We start from the raw sequence: 25,824 nt of genomic DNA on the forward strand, positions 1-25,824 counted from the left end.
TAGGTCGATGGACTATACAAAGGCACACATATTGAGGGCATTTGAAGGATACAATGATAAAAACATTATTCAGCCATGGTTTAAAATTCCAGGGTCCTCATATTTCTCCAGTACAGTATGACAAGACCATCTTAAAAACACATACACACATTGGGACTTGACAGCCAATATAACAGGAATAACAAAACCTTTAGGAAGACAAATTCTTTGACAGGGTGGATTCATGGAGAGATGGGCTATTCAGAGGGCGCACTTTCTTTTTCTCCCTAAAGGTTTTCAAATGCTCCTGTCCAAGGAGCACTTTTTTTTTGTCAGAGTGCCTTTGTGTAAAAGGATCTTTGGCTGTCTCATGCCTACCTTTGGCAGGCTATTCTGTTCCGTAAAATGAGAAGGTTAAGGCTGACACTCTGTTGCAGCCTCTGAATCAGAAGCAGACACAATAAAGAGACAAGAACAAGTGGTCACCTATCACAACTCACAAGAGCAAAGAAACAAAAAGAATTCTCTTAGACTTCTCTTGCACAGAGCATGTGGATATGTGCAGTTCATTTCTGATCGGCACATATTTTACCGGGGAATTGGCAATATTACAACAATGATTTTTTTAAAAAATAGAATTTGACCATTCAAAAAAAATTTGGTTAACAGACCATCTGACTTTATATAAGGCATCTTCATATGTTTAGGTACATACATGAAAGGAACTTTACGTAACCAAAACACATAGCTATCTGCAAGACTACTTTATAAAGTACTTACAAACTATTTTATCCTTTATGCATCTAAGGTTTATACTTGTCTGATGCTATAGTAAGTGGGGCTTTCCCTTGGTTATTTTTAATAGCAGTGTACAGTGACGTGCTGCATCTATCATGCTATTCAGAATGCCAAAACCTTCCCTAGAAAAGTAGATCAAACTGCAATATTTTGAAGTGTATTATTAATAAAAGGTCTGACTGAGATTGAAGCTCCGGAAATTAAATGCACATGTTACCGAGTGTGCTCACCTGCATCATTGATTTTGATTCGTACCAAACACCAGTAAGGAATGTCATTCTACAGAAGATACTTTCTTTGCTGCAGCTGCTGTCTCCCCTGTGTTTCTTTTTAGATTGTGAGCCCTTTAGGGACAGGGAACCATCTTCTTATTACCATGCTTTTTCTGTGTAAACTGCTTTGAGAACTTCTTTGTTGAAACGCAGTACAGGAGGTTCCTTGAATCTCACAGGAGTAACATTCCAGGAAAGTTCCACAAATATTAAAACTACAATATTCAAATACTAAGCCGACCCCCACAAAATGAGGTTGGGTTCCGGAGAAACACACAGGCTGCCTGGGGAGGTTTAAAGTTTAAATGCCCATTTCTCTCTGTGTTTCTCAGCTGGCATGTGGGGATGTTTTTAAAAAACCCAGAGCAGCTGGTGCATGGTCTGCTCCAGGCATACCAATTTAGTTAGGGGGTCGTTAAAGGGGTTCGCTAAGTGAAAAAACCCCATGAATAACTGAAACTACCCCCACTAATAACTAAATTGGCATACAGGGAAGATGCCCATGAATGGACAAAACTGCAGGAGATAAACCCACAAACGTTGAGAGTCTCCTGTATAACAAATAGAACATCAGCCTATCTCTGCGACGAGAGAGAGAGAGAGAGAGAGAGGGAGTAGTTCCAATACATTTTCATTTTCCCCCACACACCACAGCACAACTTAGGAGGGCAAAATCTCATCTCCCAAAAAGAACATAAGAGGAAGAAAATGGGTTTGGCAACTAACAAGTGTCACTTTCTATAGTCATTTACCTTGACTAGGATTTTGCCTTTCAGACTCTGAGGACTTGGAAGCTGCTTGGAATCCCCACTGCTGACAGAAGCCAAGTCCAGTTTGTCACTGAAAATCTCCTTGAGGTATTGAGCAATTTTCTTTTGCTGTTGAATACTGCAGTGATTTTCAATAGACAGTATAATTGGAAACCTAAAGGAGGGGAAAATCCACAGTCTTAGCCATTCATCTTGACAAACACCTGACCCTCCACAGTGCAACTTATAAACACAGAACTTTTATGCATCTGCTGGTTTTATAACTATGTTTCTACATCTTTTTAGGATCACAATCATCTTTGAAAATCCTCCCTAAGTAGGCATGAAAGCTGGCTTTTAGGGAAATGGAGACTACGTCTTAATAAATAAGCATAATGATGGAAGAAGAGTGGAACTGGAATGTCATGTCATGCTTCCTTACCACCTCCCTTCCCAAAATATATTGGCCCTTTTCCAAGGCCTTAGCCTGTTCCTCTGAATGGAACATAGAGAGATGCCTGCATCTCTAGATTACCCATAATTCTGAGGGAGAAAGAACCATAGTCTCTAGTTATGTGGCTCTTTCTTCATGTATTTCTTAACTTCTGCAGCATGCCTGCTTTCTTTAGTGACAATGGAGCAGGGACTTGCTTCCATTCAGGCCTGATGCTTAAATATACTGAGAATCAGTGGTGAAGCCCTTGGGTCTCTAATGAACAGATTGTTCCCTTCTCCCGATATTCCCTGTTCTCTTCTCTCAATCTTTCTATTGGAACAGCCAGGATCAGGAATGAGGCATGGAGGGAGGGAGGGCAACTTAAACGCTTTGGTGCCTCCCCACATGGTGCTGGACTAGGTCACACTCCCACACATACAGGTGAAACTCGGAAAATTAGAATATCGTGCAAAAGTCCATTAATTTCTGTAATGCAAATTAAAAGGTGAAACTGATATATGAGACAGGCGCATTACATGCAAAGCGAGATAAGTCAAGCCTTAATTTGTTATAATTGTGATGATCATGGCATACAGCTCATGAAAACCCCAAATCCACAATCTCAGAAAATTAGAATATTACATGGAACCAAGAAGACAAGGATTGAAGAATAGAACAATATCGGACCTCTGAAAAGTATACAGTGTACTGTGCTTGATTGGCCAGCAAACTCGCCTGACCTGACCCCATAGAGAATCTATGGGGCATTGCCAAGAGAAGGATGAGAGACATGAGACCAAACAATGCAGAATTGCTGAAGGCCGCTAATGAAGCATCCTGGTCTTCCATAATACCTCATCAGTGCCACAGGCTGATAGCATCCATGCCACGCCGCATTGAGGCAGTAATTGCTGCAAAAGGGGCCCAAACCAAGTACTGAATACATATGCATGCTTATACTTTTCAGAGGTCCGATATTGTTCTATTCTTCAATCCTTGTCTTCTTGGTTCCATGTGATATTCTAATTTTCTGAGATTGTGGATTTGGGGTTTTCATGAGCTGTACGCCATGATCATCACAATTATAACAAATTAAGGCTTGACTTATCTCGCTTTGCATGTAATGCATCTATCTCATATATCAGTTTCACCTTTTAATTTGCATTACTGAAATTAATGGACTTTTGCACAATATTCTAATTTTCCGAGTTTCACCTGTACTCCACTATGGTATGACCTGGAGGGGGGAAGCTTCCAGGGCATCAATGAGAGCTTTTATCTTGAAACAAATACAAGCTGGAGGTGGCAATCATGATTGGGGCCATGCTGGGAGGCAAAGGGTTAAAGTCCCAGCTATAGTCCTGATCCACGGTCAGGATAATGGATATTTGAAAAACCCAGCACCTTGGCTCCACCCGTGAAGCAGACCTATCATCCATTTTGGCCCTTACTTGGAAGTAAGTCCCATAAAACAGATAACACTAAGTACAAAGACATGCCTAACCAGATTGTATCCTATAAACAACATCCAGACTAAGTAAGAGTGATGATCTGCCTGATCCAGCAGGGCTGTTCTTATGTACTTATGTTCTTGTGACTAAATCCCCACTGAAATAAATGGGGCTTAAGTTAATCATGACTCATTGATTAGTCATGACTAAACTAGTCCAGGTTTTGCTTTGTCTTGAAACAGTATATATAGTTTGCTTTAGCTTTTAAAGGATCCGTTATTAAAAATCGCAAATGCTAAATCTTGCAATATAAACACAGCCGTAGCACAGCATGATTTTGATGTGTAGTTTAGGAAATGGGTCTACCTACTGTGAATGCAGAAAGTTCCTTTTCTACTTACTCGTTTTTGGCAAAAGCATTTTTGTTGATCACTTCCACAACATCCTTAAAAAGTATTTTGGAAGTCAGAGTATAACCATGATGCACAACTGGCTCCCCATCTGGGCCATCCCAGCAGTCCACTATCAGGATAAGAACATTAAACATTAAACAAATATCCTTTTGAGGAACAAACTGCCTGCCACCCCCCAACTTCTTATGTTCTTAACTCTTTAACTGGAAAGATGTTCAAACCATGTATAAAATGCCTGGCACATGCAAATCCACTTCTCAACAAATGGACATTCTCTTATTACATGCTCTTCTAAAATCTATAGAGCTCACGCTGGCAAATGATTAAAGCAGTGTTACACTATTATCAACATCAACCATAATTAGCAAGACTACCTGCCAAGAAAACCATGGCAGATGTCTAAGAGTTCTAACTCCTTTTATTCAGCTGGAGTATATTCTGGATTGTGTTCAAGAATTGAAATCGTTGTTGATCGAATTTGATCATTTGCCCCCGCCACCTTGACCTATGTTAGCTGAATATATAAGGCACAAAACTGGTCATATGAACCTATGAAGAGGCACAAAACTAGTCATATGAACACACTGAGGCTCTACACATGGTCAAGGCCGCTCTCCCCACAGACGATCATCAGGCTAGCCCTGGGCGGCTGGATCAGGGCAAGTGCGCAGGACATCCTGGGGAGACCCCTGAGGCTGGGAGGCTTGCTGTTGCCTCCCGGCCGGGGGTCTACTTGCAAGTCACCACAGTGCGGAGCTGCACTGTGGCAACTCATGATCAACTAAACGGGGTTAGTGGAGCACTCGCTCTGCTATCTCCAAGGGTTTCAGACAATGGCCTTTCCAAGCACTATCTAGAGATGCCAGAAATTGATCCTGGGCCTACATGGAACTTCCCCACTCATTACAAAGGTCAGTGTAAAAGGTGCTCAGAGGCATTCCTCCAATTAAGTGAACCAGAAAGCCTCATTTGCAGAGCAGAATGTAGACAGGATCAGGTTAAAGGAATATCCCATTAACATTGGGATTAAAGTGACTTATTTCTTCCTGGTTTTTAAAAATGTAATTTATATACAAAATACATAAAAGTACATTAAATAACATTCTTAATAATTTTGGCAGATGATGGGAAAATATACAACCATAAACCATAAAATATACAACCATATACAACCATAAAGATCTATCTCATTCAGATAGGTTGTTAAGTAGATAGATATAAAGCTATCAGACAATAAAATTTAAAATGAACAAAAATAGCACTACTAAATGTGTTTTCAATATGAATATATTTTGTGTAGAAGTACTTTCGTGATTGGCCCCATAAATGAGACCAGTGGACTTGACCAAGACAAGTGCATAGGCAAATGCCATAAAAATTTGATTCCATATTTTCCACACTGTTGGAAATGATTACCTATGATTTTCTAAAAACAGCAATAGCTATTTTCGTCCTATTATTACCTGTGAGAATATTAACAGTTTCTTTTGTAAACTGAATTTTGTGGTTTATGGCACATTTTGATTTTAAACGGTTAAACATTGAAGTGCTAATGGAGTTTACATGCATATGAATGGAATCTATCACCAATATTATCGAAGACGTTCTCAGAAAGTATCTTACCTCTTTATTGCTACTATTACTTATATACTGCTTTTCAACAAAAGTTCTTAAAGCGGTTTACATAGAAAAAGAATATGGCAAATATAAGTAAAAAGTACTTTGTGTATAAGTAAACAGAGCACCACTGTATAAGACTTTTGCAACACTTTTCAGAACTCTGGTATTGTAATAGGAGTCAAGACTATTTAAATTAACAATTGCAGAGTTTTGTTTCAAGTTTCTGCAGAGACTTTTTTTTTTAAAAACCCAACCATAATCACTCCAGCAAGCCTTCTGAAGAGTCACATTATAAGGAGGAGCAACAGCTCACTGTTAGAACACATGCTAAGAGCCCCTGGTGGCGCAGTGGTAAAACTGCCACCCTGTAACCAGAAGGTTACAAGTTCAATCCTGACCAGGGGCTCAAGGTTGACTCAGCCTTCCATCCTTCCGAGGTCGGTAAAATGAGTACCCAGAATGTTGGGGGCAATATGCTAAAATCATTGTAAACCGCTTAGTGAGCTCTGGCTATAGAGCGGTATATAAATGTAAGTGCTATTGCTATTGCTATTTGCAGAAATCCCAGGTTCAATCTCCGACATCTCTAAACAGGGCTTGGAAAGACCAAGTCTGAACCCCTGGTGAACCCCTGCAAGCCCAAGTAGTTAATACTGAGCTAGATGGACCAATGGTCTGATATGAGCCTGACAAAATTGACAGTGTTATAGTGTTTTGACTGAGTGCAAAATCTGAATAAAATTAAGTTTTTTAAAAAGTGGACACCTTCAAGACATCGGCAGCCATCTTGTAGGACTCGGGCATACATCTCAACTTTTGACTGAGAGAGAAGCTGGTCTCCAGTTAGATAGGTGTTGTGAGAAGAAGCAATGTAATAATTGCAGAGGGGTTGATCCATATCTTGGTATACTTCGCTGTGTAGTGGGTTGAATACATCACAGGCAGGGCTGCGCATGAAGTTGGTAAATCCTTAAAGGAATGAGAAACAGATGGGCCTCAGTACAAAACTATCCTAACCAAAAAATGTTTCCGCTTAATAACAAATGACAAGGAAGTTGCTTAGTCATTCAAAACAAATGCTAATTCTGATTTGTCATTGACACTTGCCTTGCTACCAGCCCTACCAAGTTTATCAAGCAATTCTTTTGCCTCATTAATCTTTGCAAACAATAGGTAAAGGCAGGTCACAAATCAGAGAGGAAGAGAAAGAGTGCTTTCTCATGTGCAGTACTGGGTCATAACCCTCATGAAATTTTTATTGGTCTGTGCCTTGCTTTCATCATTGTCAAAAACATATCAGTTTAAAGCTGCTTTTAATCTACTACTATTACGGATACTTATTTAATGCTTTTAATCTCCCTGAACTTGACAGTTGAAAGTAGCTGCTCAGAAAGTCTGTGTATCACATTTTATAGCAATGATCTTCACTATTTTTCAAATACTATTTTGGCAAAACAACAATAACAACCCTTCCATGTAAGAGCCATTTCCTATCTCTCTGACCTCCATGCAGTGATGCACTTTTCTCAGAGTCGGGAAGGGCGCTTTAAGAGAAACAGAGCCGTGTCAAGCCCCAGTGCCATCTTCAAAGGCAAGCACAGAGTGCTGGGAAGCGTCATCCCAGACAGGGATGTGCACGGAACCGGTCCGGAGGTCCTTTATGAGCCTCCAAACTAGTTTGAAGAACCAATGGTTCCGCCGGTCCAGCGCTGGTCGGGGTGGCTCTTTAAGGGCAGGGAGGCTGCACTTATCCCTCTCGCCACTTTTCCCCCGCCGGTGCTCCGTATATTTCCCAAAATCCATGGGGTGGCAGCGTACCTCCCTGCCGCCCCTTCCCCCGTTGTTGGCCAGAAATAAGGAAGTACTGTGTGCGCCCACTGTACAGTTGGACCACTCCTACAGATGCTAAAGTTCTCTTAATATTTAGCCAATCCATTTCCTTTCAATCCCTGCAACAGAGATAAAGCCTACTCCTTCTTCTATGTGAGCCCTTCAGATATCTGAAGACAGCTGCTCCCTTAGTCTTTTCTTCTCCAGGCAAAACATTCCCAGCTCCTTTAAACATTCCTCACAGGACTTGGCTTCCAGACTCTTCGCCATCTTTATTGCCTATCTCTGAAATTGTTCCAGTTAATCAATAACCTTCTTAAAATGCAGAGCCCAGAACTATTCAGAGTATTCCAAGTGAGGTCTGACCCACACAGAATAGAGCAAGGCTATGACTTCTCTTGATGTGGACACTACACTTATTTAAAATTTTGGTTCTATGTTCCATCAGGGCTCTGGGAGCTCCAATGGAAACATGGAACTTTCCTGCCTCCAAGGCTTCATTGTGCATTTCAGTGAAGGGGTGTTGTAGTCTATCCAATAATCTTTTGCAGTTTGTTTGTTTGTTTGGACATTTGTCCTGGGCCGGCGGGGGGGGGGAATCCTGTAGAGAGTGTGTGGGAGGAGTCAGAAAGGAAATGGGAGGAAAAGGAGAAGGAGAAAATGGAGGTGTTGCTGAATAAACGTTTAGTTGAATCTACATAAGATTTCTTTGTGTGCTATAAACAAAGAGGGAAGTAGCTATAAAACAAAGGGACACATCCATTTTCCCATCAGCATTCTCAGAGCCCCATAAAACAAATGACTTATGCTGGTGCCTTACCATGCTGAAGGCAAGCATGACATTAAAATGGGGGATCATAGCAAGAAGCAGCAAAGGAAAGACAAGAGATATGAGTAAGTCCCTCTCCAACCCATCCCCCTTCATTTACTCCAGTGCTCATCTACCACTTACTGATGAGAGAGATTATATTCTGGCATGAACATAAATTTATGCTGCATGCATCTAGGCCAGGCCTACGCAACTTAGGCCTCCCATCTTTTTTTTTAACAACAACTCCCATAATCCCCAGCCACAGTGGCCAATAGCCAGGGATTATGGGAACTGCATGCCAACATCTGCAGGAGGGCATAAATTGAGCAACCCGGATCTAGGCACACTGTTGACTCACAGTATAAATTAAGGAACACTGACAAGCAGTAGATTTAATTTTAAAAAACTACCCCAGCTGAAACAAAGTGGGGTTAGTGCTGACAGAAAAAGCACTAAACAAATAGAGCCAAAGATCTCCTTCTACAAAAAACAACAATACCAGAAAGATTCAGGCAGAACAATATAAGAAAATTTCAATAATAAGTGAACAGCAGTATAAGGCTATGAAGATCCCAGAACTCCAAAGCCTGTTTATTAAGCTTGTTTTCAGCCTGTGTTTACTTCAGCCTCTCAGGGAGGACATCTGCAAGAAAAATTCTCTTAGGCCCTGGAGACCTTCACTGTGCCAATTCCAATGTGCAGATTCAGGCAAGATTGCTCATGATGTCTACTGCAGTTCCATCAACAAAATCATCCCACTAGAAAACACAGCAATGCAGGGCATCATCTTTGCTATCAGAATTTACTCCACAACCATCCTGAGAAATTAGTTTTCATCTCTAGTCTTTGAATTCAGAAATTATCTCCCTTTCCTTGATGCTGCCATGAACAATTTAGAGCTATATATAGGCTCTGCATGAACAGGGTGCAAATGATGCAGCCAAGCCTGCATGCATGGAGTGCTTTTTTAAAAGTATGTTGAGATTCCAGTTGCCCCATCCTTGATGGTCTTCTAGCATCATTTAAAGAACAAACTTCTTTTGTTTTGGCATGCTGTCTATCTAATTTGTTATCTTCCTTCTTTGTATTATAGTTTGGGTCCATGGTTTGTTTTTATTGGTTTGTCGTGGTTTTAAATCAAGGCTGCACAACTTCAGCAGACCACCTGTTTTTGGACTACAGCTCCCATCATCCCCAGTCATAGTGACCAATGGTCAGGTATGATGGAAGTTGTAGTCTAAAATCTGCAGGAGGGCTGACGTTCTGCAGCCCTGTTTCAAATTGACATATAATTTGTTATTTAGTTTTGCATATATACAAAGACCCCAAGATAATAATCACCATCATAAGAACACCCCAAAATCAAAAGGTATTACACTAGGCTCTTTTAAATCTGCTCCAGTCTGAAGCCTACTCTAGGAAGAGAAGAAGCAGACCTTAGGAGGTAGCAAGCTTTTCTAAGATTTTTTTAATTTCTTCAAACAAACAGGAGCAGGGGGAGGTTTTGAGGGGCTGATATCTCTTTAGGGAAGAAGTTCCTCTGTGTGTGTTTGTGTCTGTGTGTTTGGTTTCTGCCAGGGCTTGTTTTTATGGCTGTGTGGCTTTTAGATTTAGTTTCTCTCTTGCCTGGAGAGAGAACATGGGAGGAGTCAGCTAGGGCTGAGGTGACGCACAAGTGGTGGGAGAGACCACATTCCTGTTGAGCCTGTTTGCCTCAGTTTGAAGCCCACTCTCTACTAGGGATGTGTACGAACCAGTTTGGAGGCCCTTTTATGGGTGGCTTGAAATTCGAAGGTGGGGTAGTGGTGTCACACTTTAAGGGCAGGGGAGGGTACACTTACCCCTCCCTCCACTTTCCCCACGCCAGCGCTGGATATTCCCCAAGTCCTACATTTGCTCTTTGGCCGGCAGCAGCTGGCACGTGTGCAATCGGTGGGCACGAGCATGTGCACGTTGTGAGCACTTGGGTATGCTGCCACCCCGTAGAACTTGAAAAATACCGGGCGCCGGCAGGGGGAAAGTGGAGGGAAGGGTAAGTGCATCCTCCCTCACCCTTAAAGTGCAACACACACACACCCTGCCATCGAGCCACCCAGTGTGGTTCTGTGCACATTCCTACTCTCTACATAAGAGGCAATGGCCAGCAAGCTTAACGAACAGGAATTAGCAAACAGGGTCATTGGAGTTTTGCATAGAGTTTAGTGGGGGAAGTGTGCAGGAGAGCTTGAAAGGAGCCCCCTTGATCACAAGGAGCCCAGCGGGAAGAGAAGGAAAGTACTACTCCCTCTTCCATATTCTGGGTAAACAAAGTTTCAACTGTTGAATAGCTGACAACTTCAGCTAAGAACCAACTTTCAAATAAACAATCTCCAAATACTCTAAACAGCCAGCAAAACCAGATATGAAAATAGAAAGCCAGCAGGGGAGGGGTGCTTCACAGGGTTTTGCACAGAGTGTTGCGTGTATGATTATCTGCTCAATGGATAGAACTAGAAGATGTGTGCTTGGTGCATGGAGCTCCTGGCTCTCAGGAAACAAGTTCATTCTTTCAAAGCCAAGGTGGATGATCTGGAGAAGCTCAGAGAGTCAGAGAGGTACGTGGAAGAGACCTTCAGGGATGTAACAGAGGCATCCCACTCCCAGGCTGATGGCTCCTCTCCTGACAGGGAGAATGAAGGTATCCGAGAAGCAGAACATCATTCTGAGGAAGAGGAAAATGTTCCATAGAAGGGACCCCTTTCATTTATCCTTGCACAGGGATACTCCTCTGGAGTGTGTGGGGGCTCTTAGTAGTGGGGGATTCGATCATTAGAAGTATAGAGAGATGGGTCTGTGACCCACGTGTAGAACTGCATGGTGCAAAGGTTGCAGATGTCACGTAGTGCTTTGTAAGAATCAGTTGTCATGGTGCATGTCAGTACCAACGATGTAGGGAAATGCATTTGGGAGGTCCTGGAAGCCAAATTTAGGCTGCTAGGTACCATAGTGAAGTCCAGGACCCCCAAGGTATCATTTCAGAAAAGCTACCAGTTCCACATGTAGGGCCAACGAGCTGAGGGGTCTCAATGCCTGGATGAGATAGTCATGCCAGGAGAAGGGGCTTAGAGTTGGTAGGCACTGGGATACATTTTGGGGCAATCAAAGCCTGTACAAAAGGGATGGATTCCACTTGAACCAAGATGGAACAAGAAGTTAAAACCAAAAAGGACTGGGAATCACTGCAAAAGGAAATCAGGAAGGTGTCAAAGAGAGACAGAGCTGTAATAATGAGTGACTTCAATTACCCACACATAGACTGAGTAAATTCACATTCTGGTAATGACAAAGAGGCCAAATTTCTAGATACACTGAATGACTGTGCCCTAGAACGGCTGGCCATGGAACTAACCAGAGAGAAGGTAACCTTGGACTTAATCCTGAGTGGTGCCCAGGACCCGGTGTGAGATGTCAGTGTCATAGAACCTTTAGGGAACAGTGACACACGTCGAGTACTTTCTGTTACTTCCAGTCGAAGAGGACACGAGGTGGCAGGGATGTACGCTGCCACCCCAATGTACACTTTTGAAATGGAGTGCCAGTGGGGGAAACACAGTGGATGAGGTAAGGGCACGCTACCTTCGAAACAGCCGAGTGTTTGAACCAGTTCGGAGGTGCTCAAAAGGGCTTTCGAACAGGTTCGTGCAGATCCTTACTCTCTACAGGATCCCCACTGGGATAAACTTCTAAACAACAAAACATGAAAAGATACTGGATAGAATACAGCATCTTTTCTCCATCAACTCAAACACCTCCATTCTTAGTGGGCTGCCCTTGTACTTCAATTGCCTGCCACAACCTTTACATATCAAACCATGCCAAGGAGAAGAAAATGCTGCTGAGCCTTTTTCTGCATGACAGCATTACAACACATCATCTAAAACCAGAAACGTTAAAGATGTTACCTTCTATGCCCAAAACATTTTGGGTCTTGTTTTCTTCTGAAATTTCAAATTTCCGAATGATGTCCAGACAATACTCTGTTGTCACATTATTCATCTGCACCAAAGACAACATTAATACATTTTTGATCCTTCATAGTATGTGACCAACATGCCAAAATCTACTTCAGGCCCCAGCATCTACTTCAGAAATCCCATGATCACACACAGTGTGCAACCAGCCAACCATGAATACAACTGTCAGGAACAGCATTCATCAATGACCTTTAAAGGAGCTGAGGATTTTTGTGTGTATGATTTTTGGTGGAGGGTTTGTTTGTTTGTTGTAAGCATCCCAGCTTGAGATGAACCCCATAGAGAATTAGCAACCACGACTAAAACAGTCTTTGTTTCATCACAGCAGCTGTTTGGTCAATAGCAAATAAGTTTCGATAATAAACACTTTAACATCTTTCCAGGCTGAATTACATTCCTTTCCCAAAGAATGTGAGGTGCCAATGTATTATGTTTCCCCCCCACTGAGAGTACATGACAAAACAAAACAAAAAAACCCAGTGGGGAGCTACAAGTGGACCCAGTCCGCTGCAGTGAGAAACTACAGTTGGCCCCAATGTGTTTCAATGGTGTGCATATGGTGGGGCGGGGCGGGGTGGGAAACTGTGTAGCTGCCTCACCTTTTACAGGAGGAAATCCTTAAAGTTACCTCCTTTTTCATTAATTCATTCATTTAAAATATTTATGCACCACCCCTCCAGTGTCATACTGCTCAGGGAGGCTCACAAAATTAGTGGAACATAAAATAATATAAAATTAATTTTAAAATGACTAAAAATGGGACCCAAATAAAAGCAAATTTAAGGTTGGAAGTTTAAAAGCCCAGCCAATAAAAGCTGCAAATAAACATTTCGAAACAGATGTTTGTTTGTTTCTTTTAACCCTGAGAGAGAGAGAGAGAGAGAGAGAGAGAGAGAGAGAGAGAGAGAGAGAGAGCATAGCAAAGCTCTTCTTCTGGAAGTGTGTTCCAAAGCTGAGGTGCCACAATAAAAAAGGCCCTGTCTGGTCCCTGCCAACCTAATCTCAGTCAATGGTGAGGTTACCAGCAGGGCCTGAGAAACATGTGAAATGTCCCTTACTGCAAACCTCACCCTCTGAGATACCCTTGCCCTCCTAATTAGTAATGTAAGGAGTTCTTGTCAAAAGACAACCAAATGTAACAAATGAATGCTTGTAAGAAATGCTTCACCTGCAGTCAGTTAAGTTTCATACACTGGGACCATATGGTGGTTATTTGCTCTGCATGTCTTTGTGCTCCTCTATACAACCATGACCTCCCATTTTAAAAAAATTATCCTTATTAGAAAGTCCTCTTGGTTTCTCTCCAAGCACAAAATTTGTGGACACAGTAAGGGACAGGTAGCTCACTTTCCCTCAGCTGACACAACTGTCTTCCCCAACAGACCCAGAGATGGGACCTGAGCATTGGCTGATAGAAATTACTCTCAGTGAAATGAAAAGAACAAGTTAAGAAATTAACTTGTTCTTTTCATTTCAAGTGGACTACTTTGACTTATTTTCCTCAGTATGTTGGTCAATGCTCTCTACAGCTAGCAATATTTCTCATCAGCAAAAGAGAAGTCACATGCACTATTTTGGCCTCTGCCACTTGTCACCCCATCTGGTCTTGTGGTAGCGAGCATGACTTGTCCCCCTAGCTAAGCAGGGTCTGGCCTGGTTGCATTTGAATGGGAGACTACATGTGAGCACTGTAAGATATTCCCCTCAGAGGATAGAGCCGGTCTGGGAAGAGCAGAAGGTTTCAAGTTCCTTCCCTGGCTTCTCCAAGTTAGGGGGGGGCTGAGAGAGATTCCTGCCTTCAACCTTGGAGAAGCCACTGCCAGTCTGTGTAGACAATACTGAGTTAGATAGACCAATGGTCTGACTCTGTATAAGGTAGATTCCTATGTTCCCATCCTTAGACACCCACGCATAGATTCACCATGTGGAAATGGAATGTGGACTTGCCTCCTGGCAACAGTGTGTCATCAAATGAAAGGTACTTGCTTTTCCCTTCAGCTAGCTAGACTCCATTGCTCATTGGTCAAACTATTCCTGAGGTAGGCATAAGAGTGTCAGTGTGTCACATAAGCCCTATTCAGTGGTTATAAATAAGGAGGTTGTAATTGCCTACAGCCTCCAAAAATGCACCAGAAGTCTGACCCGGCACACATAACCTGGTAGGTCAGCCTTAATCAAGTCTGATGGCGGGCACTTCGATGATCAGCAGGCTCGGGCTTCCAAGCCTGCCTATCACAGAAGTGCTCACCATCATGCACATGTCTCCTTATTTATAACATCTGATTAGGGCTATGGAGCTCCCATAGAAGGAGCTCCCCATTCACCTTGAAGAAGAAACTCCACACACATGCACAGAGTCGAGCCAACCCACCGAAAATAATGTGGCGCTTGGTGCAAAAGCAGTCCACATGCACACTGAAGCATACATGGAACTCTGCAGCAGATGCAAGAACTCTGCTCATCTTTAGGATTTTGATTAGATTTCAGGACATAAACTAAAGTCCTGATGTTCCAGATGCTACACAGTAGGAAGGTGTTATTATCCAGACAAAGATGAAGAAGTATTAAGCTTTTTTCTGTAATTGAGGTATAGCATGCAACTTGCCACAGTAGCCACTTACCCCAGCGTGATTTCAATGACATTTAATGCAGTGTGTAATATTCATTACATAACCATGATGGCTCCTAAAGAGCGGGGGAACCCATTGTCAGTATTTCTTTAGATTTCTATAATCCAAATTTTGTCTGACGAAACCTTATAATCTAAAACTGACCCCTTGTAACATACATTATATTTCCTTTGTGCTTTGATTTCATTTGTTTCCTGCTGAAGAAAAACAACTCTGTATTCTTATCCATGTTTCAGTCATTCAAAACACATTCCCTAGAAATGCTCCCTTTAAATTGTTACTATTACTACTGTGTATCACCATACTGGTACACACAGCATATTAATGAAAAATATTAGAATTTCAAAAGCAAATTGCCTGGAAGATACAAAGAAAAATATCTCCCTTAGACAGGGTGATAAGGTTTTCTCTCTTTTAAGATTCCACCTCCCAGCAAGATGGCAATGCCAGTGACTAGCCCTTTTCAGATGTTATAGCAAAACAGCCTGTACACACTTACAAGAGCAGAAGTAGATTGGAAATCCCACCCCGGTTTGTCACTCACCCGCCTTTACTGCACCACCATATCTGTGATTGGGAGGAGCTTCCATGATTGAGAGGCTCGGGTGCCCAAACCATCCAATCACAGAAGCTCCCCACGTCACAGAGAGTGTTAGCCACTTCAGACAAATGCGGCTGTATCCATGAGCAGAGGAGGGAGAGTGACAAGCTGAGGCAGGTCGTCCAACCCACTTTAGCACTTGTAAGTATATACAGGCTATTTTGCTATAACATCCGAAGAAGCCATATATTATCAACTTTTTAAATTCTGTGCCAACAGTTTAATGCACTGCCACATGCCCTGCCATGTCATAAAATGTTTTTTTTTTTGTCTTCCAAACATATATACCCCGCTTTGAAGCAAAACCATCAAAGCAGCTTACAGATTATTGTGTTATGCATCCTCACTCTCATACACAGTTCTAAAGGCAACCCTTAAACATGATTCAATATGTAACAAAGAAAAATCACAGTCAATGCTGCACAGAACTGCTGAATTACCGCTCAGTCTGAAAGGAAAAGCCCTCTTATAAAACTCAGTCTTTGCCAGTTTCCTAAGTAACAAAAGAAAGGCAGCCATACAAACTTGCATAAACACAAGGGTTCCAAAGATATGGTGCCACTCCAGAAAAAGCCCTGCTAACTGGGCAAAGAGGCACCTTTTACCGTGGTGATTCTCTTTATTTAGCAGGGGGAGAGCAACTGGCCCCATCCACCCCCAGCACAGTACTTCCGGTGACTGTTGCTGGTGTTTGTCTTATGTTTCTTTTTAGAATGTGAGCCCTTTGGGGACAGGGAGCCATCTTATTTGTTTGTTATTTCTCTTTGTAAACCGCCCTGAGCCATTTTTGGAAAGGCGGTATAGAAATCTTATTATTATTATCATCATCATCATCATCATCTAATCAATACCTGATGAGCCTTAGAAGATGGTAAGGTAAAGTATGCCGTGGAGTCAATTTCGACTCCTGGCACGCACAAAGCCCTGTGGTTTTCTTTGGTAGAATACAGGAGGGGCTTACCGTTGCCTCCTCCGGCACAGTATGAGATGAGCAGCATCTTCCTATATCACTGCTGCTTGATATAGTACCAGCGGGGATTCGAACCAGCAACCTTCTGCTTGTTAGTCAAGCATTTCCCCACTGCGTTACTTAAGGTGGCTTGGAAAGTGGTAGCCGAAGATAGGTGGTAGCCGCAGATAATGATAGCACTCTCAACAGGGCCTCCTCTGAAAATCATGGCCAACACTTTGCTCTCCCAAGCTGGACTACTTTTAGTCACCCCCAGGTTTACAGGCTGTATATCTAATCACCAGGTGCTAGGAATGGCCATCACATTCATGATTTCCTTGTGAGCTCCCAGAAGCATCTGGCCACCCTTCCTGTTGAGATCTGGCAAGGCAATTAACAAGAAGAGACTCCCATGGCAGAGGATATTGAGGGAGTGGTTTTAGACAGACTTGAGCTCCAGCACTTTATTTTAAAAATATTCCACTCTCATCTCTGTATATCCACATTTTTATTATTTTTATCTTTTTATGAATTTTAAATGATTATATTTTTATTATGTTTTTAATTCTGTATATCGCCTAGAGATTTTATATTTGGCGGAATATAAATTCAATAAACAAATAAAGTAAGTAAATATCCCGAAGGATATTTGACATACATTCCAGATGCATGAGGTTTAGTAGGATAGTCCAATAGGACAGCCATATCTAGATCTTTAAAGATTTTCACCAGCATTTTAAATTGTCCCCAGAAACTAAATGGCAAACCAATCTGTTGTTTTTGTTGTTGTTGTTATTATTTTATTTTTTAAATGAATAGACTTCTTTTCAACAATGGTAACAAAAAGAAGTGCTACATGTTAATAAATTGGATGTAGAATTTTGTACCAGCTGAAATTCCAAGCAATTTTCACAAACAGCCTCACAGGGTGTGTTACAATAGTTTTATATAGAGCAGGAGTAGCCAACCTTTGCTCTCCAGCTGTTGTTGAACTACAGCTCCCATCATCCTATAATGTGTAGCTAGGAATTATGGGAGCTGTAGTTCAACAACATCTGCAGAGCCAAGACTGCCTACCCTGATCTATAGCTAGATATGAATCAGTATGATGCCTCTTGTTGTTGTTGTTGTTTATGTTCTTATTTGCATAGAATATATATTTAAATGTAGCAGCTCTGCTTCAGAGAACACGGTGGCTTGCATGTGCTACTTGGCTTTGTGCTTTCTATTTACAAATAGCAACCTCTTCCCCACTCCTTCAAAATCTACTTTTCAAACTGCAAGGTTCAAGATCACCTTGTTGTGTGGTCAGCTTTGGGAATCAAAACTGCCAGGAAGTCATACTATTAATGCTTGGGAAATTGATATTTTTCAATAGAGCACAACATCTGCCTAAATTGTGACCACTGGATATGCAATTGCATTAAAGTCAGTGGTGGAAACTCTGGCTTGTGATTTCACAGATTTAGATCTGGCTCATCATTTACTTCCCTCTGAGAAGTCCTGCATGGGATGACAATCTCCAGAAGCCCACATGTTTTCCCAGCAGCGCGTGGGCTTACATAGGAAGCTGCCATATACCAAGTCAGACCATGGGTCCATCTAGTTCAGTATTGTTTTCACAGACTGGCAGCAGCTTCTCCAAGGTTGCAGGCAGGAATCTCTCTCAGCCCTGTCTTGGAGATGCCAGGGAAGGAACTTAAAACCTTCTGCATGCAAGCAGGCAGATGCTCTTCCCAGAACGGCCCATATCTTACAGTACTAACATGTAGTCTTCCATTCAAATGCAACCAGGGCGGACCCTGCTTAGCAAAGGAGACAATTCATGCTTGCTACCACAAGACCAGATCCCCCCCCCCATACCAGATCTCCCCAGGGAGCATTTCCACACTTCCTGCCCACCCTGTCCTGAACTCCCTGTGCTGCCCAGACATCTCCACACCATTGCTGGAGAATTAAAGGGCCCCCACCACCAGGAATGCTATCTGGGACACTTGTAGTCTAATGCCTCCTGGTGGTGGGTGCAGGGAATTCCGATGTCAGAATTCCGAATTTACCAAATTTCACAGTCCTACAATCCAGCCAAAGTAATGCACATTTAAATTGTGCTAATTTCAGTGGTGAATTAAATAACCGTTTCACACTTCGCTCCTGCCATCCCCAGAAATAAATGAGATTCAAGGGTGCTTCACTTTTACTGGATCACAACCATCATTTTAAGGTACCTGGTAATTCAATTGTCCCAGTGCCGTGAAACCGTACCTATCACTTCTGATCTCAGCTCAAGAGATTTGTATTGATGCTAAGGCCTATTCCTTTCTCTAGGAATACAAGTAAACAAACAGTGTTGGTTGAGTGAAATAAATCTCAGCACTATAAGTGCTGAAGTAAAACTGAATTCTCTATGTTTAACCAGCCTTATTGGCACAATGACCAGAATGGGAGACCTGCAGGAGCACACTTTATGAAACAAAAACAGTGCCATTCTATATCAGTACTTTTATTAGGACCAGAAATTAGAGAACATGAGACTTCTATGAATACTGAAGGAGGAGATGGAGCTGCACTTATGTGGGAAGGGCAATAATTGTGCTCCTCCCATTGCACTTCACATTTTGCATTTTTTACAAACTTTGATCATAGAGTAAGGAAGCATTTCTGGCAGCTATTCAAATGGAAGTATAAAATAGGAAGTACTGTCTCAGTTTGTAGCTTAGAAACCTTTAAACATATCTCAACTAAAATTTTAAAACCTACTGGTATCACATAGGACATCAGAAATTAGAGCTCTTCATTGGTTAAAAAATTGATTAAGTGGATGTGTCAGGTTCTGTTTGATTGCAATGTTATTCCTAGCAAACCCTTGTACAATACAAACCAGTTACTGAAAAATGTAACTCTGGTTTCCTCAAGGCTCTTTGAAATCAGCATGGTGTTCTATGTCTATGTTGCTGGAATGGAAATTCTAATCTGGTCAAAGCCTGTTCAAGGAGAGATGCCTTCTCTTTTGAGCTCTTCCGGAAGCCACTTCACATTTCACAGCAAAAGATAAATCCCTACATTTCCACCGTGGTTGACTTCAGCTTTTCTGTAACACTTGGAAGGCATTCGAGTGTCTGAAAACATGAGGTAAATATGCAGCTGCACCGTCAGCCAATTGTGGTAGAAATGCAGGAACCCATCTTTTCTGAAACATACAAAAAGACCCTAATTGCAGGATAAATAAACAGTTTATTTATGTTTAAAAACCCGTGTTCACTTGACAGATGGCCCTTCCGACACCACAGAGGTAGTGGAAGAATGCTCCATGCCCAAATGCAGCCCTTTTAAAGGAATCCACTCCTCACCAAACGGGTGAGCTTAGTTCAGATTTCAGAATGTGGAACTTGAACTGGATTCTGGCAGTTGTCAGAGCTATTGGTGGTCTTGCAGGCCATGTTTGGCTAATCCCTGATCCCACTATCTGCAGACTCCAGCTGTCCTTTACTGGCACCCCAACATTTGTCATCTACTTGTCCATCCAGGCAGCTAGCTTCTTTCCTGTCCTGTGCAAACCCAGCCATCCTCAAGAGATTATGTCCCATCCTTACAGGTCCGATGCCGCCAAAGCAGGGCAACCTATCTCTGAAGCTTCCATATATGCTCAAATATGTACACATCAACTTATAGCTTTATAATTTACAAGCTCCCTTGGCTTTCAAAATCTCCTATGGATATTTTCTAGAAACCACCATAAATTGTTGCGCTTTTTAATGATAAAATCATGCCTTTTATTACATCAATGACTGGATTTTATGGAAATTTGTGTTAATACGAATACGACAAATATTTATATATCATTTTTCAACCCAAGTTCCCAAAGCGGTTTACATACAGAAATTCATTAATTGATTGATTGATTGATTGGCTGCCTGTCCCCAAAGGGTTCACAGTCTTAAAAAGAAATATAAGAAAGACACCAGCAACAGCCACTGGAGGGATGCTGTGCTAGAACAAATCCATGAGCCTTGGATTGCAAGGAAGGGCAGATAGAAGAGCAAAACTGAATACACTGAGGGCAATAAAATTCTTTGTATTACACTCATGTACTGCTCACAGTCATGAAAAATAGGCATTTAACAGAGGTTGTTGTTATTCTTGTGGTCCTGGAGATAACAAAGCAGTTCTCTAGATCCTCATCCCAAGCAACAGCAGTTATGCTTACTCAACATTTGAAAGACTGTGATCCTACATTTAAAAATGTCGGAGACCTAAGTATAAAGGTTTGGTGGGGCTCTTCAATAGGCTGGTTGAGATGTAAAATGGAGCCAGAATTAAGCTTTGGTAACATATCCTAGCCTTGGGAGCACTTACTCTCCCATCCCCTTTGTATACTGAGGTCAAAAGAATTCTACTTCCAATTCTGGTCCTGAACAAGCATGGATTGCTCATTATAACTGACCTGAGCAATCCCGGCTTATCCAACCAGAATCTCAATGAAAACCAAGATGTGAACCTGGGATTCAATCTCAGCTTGAGCTCACCACCAGCAGATACCTGCCTGATGTGCATTTAGTTAGTTCTTCCTTTGGGCTTGTGACCCAGTGCTAATTTTGTTAGGTTGATTTGTGATGGCCTAATATCAAGTGTGGATGGTTTTGCTTTGAGGTAGGGGACCTGTAAGCACATGTCCACAATCACAAAAATATTGCTTTGGAAGCTCTGTGCTCTAACCATCCAGGCTCCCCAAACCAGCTGCTATTTTTTTGTCCGGCACCAGTGCTAGAATAAAAATTGATCACCCAATTCTGAAGTCTGCCCACTCCTGCCTTCACTGGACTAAATTCTACTGGTGTGTAAGTGTCAGCTTTCAGGCTCCAGTGATTTCTTATTACTGAAGCACTTACATTCATCCCTCTTCTGTTACTCACTGGCAGAACTTCAAGGCTCAGTGAGCTAACCATTCCACTGGAACCCATTGTGGCCTCCAGAAAGCAGGTCATAATGTTGTGCATGCATGCAGGCCTATGAATGGATAAGCAGGTGTTTCTCAAAGCCACTGATCCAGGGTGAAGTAATGGACACAATATAACTGTCTTACATGAGCACACTTGAAGAGCTCCTGCTATTGTGATGGGGACAGAAGAGCCTGGGCCTATGACAGCTGACAAATGTGTTGCTAATGAACAACAGATGACAAGCTGAAGTTGGATCAACAGTGAAACAAAACACCAATTATTTATAAGCAGGTGTGGGCAACGTATATAGCCTGCAGCCCAGAGACAATGAAGCCGGCAGCCGGTCTTTACTGGACCCCTCAAACTCACTCCATTTGAAGTTCTTTCTTGTTACAGAAACAGGTTTGATAACGTGATGAACAAGCAGAATTGTTTTTCTGGTGGATGTCCAAGTTCCACCCCCACTACCTGCCCCAAGTTTCTGACATTTCAGCAATATGCAACTTACACCCACACCTCTTGGCTGCTGTAGTGAATTGAGTTGTTAAAAACTGGGAAAGGCATTTCTGCCCATGGTGTGTTAGAAGCTATGGGGTTTGAACCAGGAGCACTAGAACTCAGGCACAGATTTTTCTTTCTATATTCTATGCCACTGGAGCTGGGGGGGAGGGGGAGGAGGAGGGTAGAGGAGAAAGCTGCAGGTGGTTTTGGCTGGAGCACGACATCACAGGCTGATATACCTACGAAGGGAGGTATAACAACCATCAGCAGGTGTTATGGCAGGGGTGGGCAAATGTGGCCCTACAACTTCTATCATCAGCCGCAATGTATCTTTATTATGGAGATGTGTGGGGGGAATGTGCACACTACTCTGTGTGCCTGCATTCCACATACGTTGTTGCACAATGCAGCGAGAAGGGACTTCTTGCGTAGTGTTCTCCTTTCCTCCTGAAGCTCTCTGTGACCACAGAAGCATGTCAAAGAGGGCTGAGATCAGTGTTCCCTGTCACAAGGATTCCCAGTTGTTGCTGACTACAACTCCCAGCATCCCGAGCTGCAAAGGCCTCTGGGGATCCCTGCTACAGGAAACACAAGCCTATGATGTGTTTCCACAGGGACACAGAGGACTTCAGGAGGAAGGGAGAGCAGTGTGCAAGAAGTCCTGGATCACTCCATTGCACAACAGCACATGCAGAATGCAGCCATGTGGAGCAGTGTGCAGACTCTCCCCGCAGCCCAGTAACACCTGCTAAAGTACATGATTCCTTAGCCGGTAGGTCAGCCACTGCCTAGAACTCTCCTTGTCCTGTGGATCAGGTGATCACAGAGAACCAGTCCTCCATCACTATAAACCTCTGAGGTCCACTTTACAATTGGGCAACTTTTGTGAAGCCACCAACCTATCCCTCTGTGCCTTCAGAATAGCTGAATGGAATTTGCCAGTCCTCAGAGCTGAGAGCTTGAAATAGTAACAAGATAAGTTCATGTGTGCAAAAAAAAAAAAAAAAAAGGTAGAGAAGTTGATAGCTAAAAGATCAGACAAGATAACTCTGTGAGCTTGATTAATATAGACTCTTGAGTACCTTTAACATTGAAGCCTACACATTTAAGTCACTGGCTATAAGGAGCAAAGCAGACCAAAGATTCACATTTTCTCCTCCATTTTTGTATATTGATATTAGAGTTAAAGACATGTCTGTTGGTAATACATACGAATATGAGCATCTGCACCACAAATAAAGACACTTGTTCACATACTGCGTAGCAAAAGTCGGGCAATTAAGTACGCCCATGCTGCTGTACATGTCTAAAACAGCACCCATGCTCTTATGGAACAGGGCTGTTCTGCTTGACAAAATTTCACAAGTGCCGTTTCACAACACTACCTCTGTTGGAAATAATTGCACCATTTTAAGTTAAACTGGAGCAGCCCTTTTCCTCATCAGCACAGGCAGTGTTTTAGACACAGGTAGCCGTGCAGGCAGAGAACCGCCCACATTTTGCTGTGCTGTATGTGAGCCAGTCACTTTTTAAAGTGCTGCTATCAATATTTTTTAAGGGTCAAAGATTTAAATGGAAGAAGTGGTAAATATTTCCAAAATAATTTCTTTTCCTGTACACTTTATCTATTTCAGCCTCCAAAAGTTTTAGCTGATTAAATGATAAAAGAGAAGGGGTCTTCCTGCTGTGCATTAAGGTAAAACTAGTCTTTATGAACAAATTTTTATTTCAGTCAATGACTAGGACAGTCCTTACTTATTTTCCTACCTTTTGTTCTACCTTCAGGAACTGAGCAAACTCCTCAACTGTGAGGTGATCTTTCTTGTCACTGTAGCTCAAAAGCAGCAAGTAGAGGTCACGTCTTAATGACATCATCTTGTAAAACACAGAAAACTCTTCAAAGGTTAAGGTACCTTGATTGTCATCTGTGTCAGCCTCCTGAAGAACACCAAAAGGGTAAATGAATCAGTTAGCAGGAAAATATTTTTCATAGAAGAAACAATACTTTTTGAACATCCAGTCACTCAATTTAGTCCTTGTACCAACTCATGACTTGCATTAACCATGGTTTAGAATCAAAACCACGGTTTGGCCTACCAGATATATGACAGATGATTCGTGGTTAAGAGCCACTTGTTTCCTTCAAAATTTCCACCTTCTCATCATTCAGCATTATGATTTCACATCCGTTTCTATCGTGTAGCAGTCTATATAGCGATAGCCACAACTATGCTTCATCAATCACACCAAAACCATAATGAAACTACCTTCACTAAGTACTACCTTTACCACATACTACCATCACCACAGGGTATCCTAATATGCGTGCCCTACTTTTTGAGATAAAATCTTTGCAAAGCAATTTCAAAATGTAAGCACAATAATAAAAATAATAAAAGCAAACATTCATTTAAAAAAACCCAAAAAAGATGTCATGACTGAGCCAATGTAATGCTTCAAAACATCACTAAATCCAAAATTATTGCAATTTTTAAATTATATTCTGCAATTGCCATTGAGAATCTATTCTATGTGCCAGCGTCCCACTCAGAACAGAGCAAGATTTAAATTTATCTACTGCATGTATCACATGCAAGTAGTGTTTGAATGGGTAGCATTAGCTGCCTCCTGATATATGCAAAACTGGCATGTGAGTAGTGTATGCCAACAGAGTTCAGGCTTACACACCATACAGTGGTCCCTCGACTTACGAAGTTAATCCGTTCCGAATGCACGTTCGGAGGTCAAAAATTTCGTAAGTCGAAAAGCGCACCCACGGAGGTTTAAAAAAATTCGTAAGTCGAGTAAGCCGCATCTAAAAATTCGTAAGTCGAGGAAACCGCATCTAAACCGCCAACGGTTTCTGTTCGTAGCTCAAAAAATTCGTAAGCATGCGGCCATTTTTGTCGTTCGTAAGTCGAAAACATCGGATGTCGAGTAGTTTGTAAGTCGAGGGTCCACTGTACATACGTTAGTACGTTAGTTAGTTAGTAAAAACAATGGTCACCAATCACTCTGCTAACAGCCGTCACAGAACTCAAGACATAAGGCAGAGTGCAGAAGATCTGAGGCGGTACACAAATATTTCGTTTGCAACCCTCTTGCCTCAAGGATTTTTTAATTAGCAGTCAATTACATATGCATTTTATTAGGAATGCACAGCAAGGGCTTATAAGGAACCTACATGTGCAAAGGAAGAATACCTTTGAATACCAGATATTAACATGATGAAGGATGTTTGGATGAAGTATACAACTACCAAACAGGATGCATGCTCTTGCTTCCTGCTCTGGTCTTTCATGACAGCAGTTAGCTCCAGAACAGGACAATGCGTTACCCCACTGTACCTGCAGCATGATCCTAAGCATGTTTACTCAGAAATAAGTCCCACTGAATTCTGTGAGGTTTACTTCTAGGTAACTGTGCATAGGAATTGAAGCTTTGACATCCTTAAATCTTTATCCTTGTCCAAAAATGCCAAGTGCAGGAGGAGGAACAGCATTAAGTGTTGTGCTTACAAATATTTATTTTAGTGAGACGTGCCATGTCAAAGCTTCATTGTGAATTTTATAGCAATGCAAACTTCATCTGACTTTCTCCAAGTAGTGTGATCTGAGGCTTAACTGGCTCTATATGAGAAGTCAGCCCAATGCTACACTCCTGAATCATGAATCAAACTGGAACAAAAACAAAGAAAAGCTACAACCATTTCACTTATGCTGCCAAAATACTATTCAAGAACACAACAGCAGGTTTCTGTAAAGAAACAAAAAAATAAAATACTAAACCCCATCTTGATTGCTATTTGAGTTTGTCCTCAGGGAAGAAAGGAGA

General features: G+C 42.0%; 1 protein-coding gene across 6 annotated transcripts in view; it reads right to left on the reverse strand.

Annotated features, from left to right (window-relative positions):
• The window catches only part of LOC128349399 (1-phosphatidylinositol 4,5-bisphosphate phosphodiesterase eta-1-like), a 204,512-nt gene that overhangs the window by 53,631 nt on the left and 125,057 nt on the right, over window positions 1-25,824 (reverse strand). For all 6 annotated transcript variants that reach the window (XM_053305602.1, XM_053305605.1, XM_053305603.1 and 3 more), the window contains 5 exons: window positions 23,758-23,928; window positions 12,301-12,394; window positions 6,484-6,687; window positions 4,087-4,207; window positions 1,802-1,973 (listed from right to left, as the gene is read on the reverse strand). In XM_053305602.1, coding sequence (XP_053161577.1) covers window positions 1,802-1,973; window positions 4,087-4,207; window positions 6,484-6,687; window positions 12,301-12,394; window positions 23,758-23,928 — 762 coding nt within the window. The remainder of the gene's footprint in view (window positions 1-1,801; window positions 1,974-4,086; window positions 4,208-6,483; window positions 6,688-12,300; window positions 12,395-23,757; window positions 23,929-25,824) is intronic.

Source organism: Hemicordylus capensis, chromosome 3, assembly GCF_027244095.1.
Source record: "Hemicordylus capensis ecotype Gifberg chromosome 3, rHemCap1.1.pri, whole genome shotgun sequence".
In the NCBI taxonomy this organism is placed as follows: Eukaryota; Metazoa; Chordata; class Lepidosauria; order Squamata; family Cordylidae; genus Hemicordylus; species Hemicordylus capensis.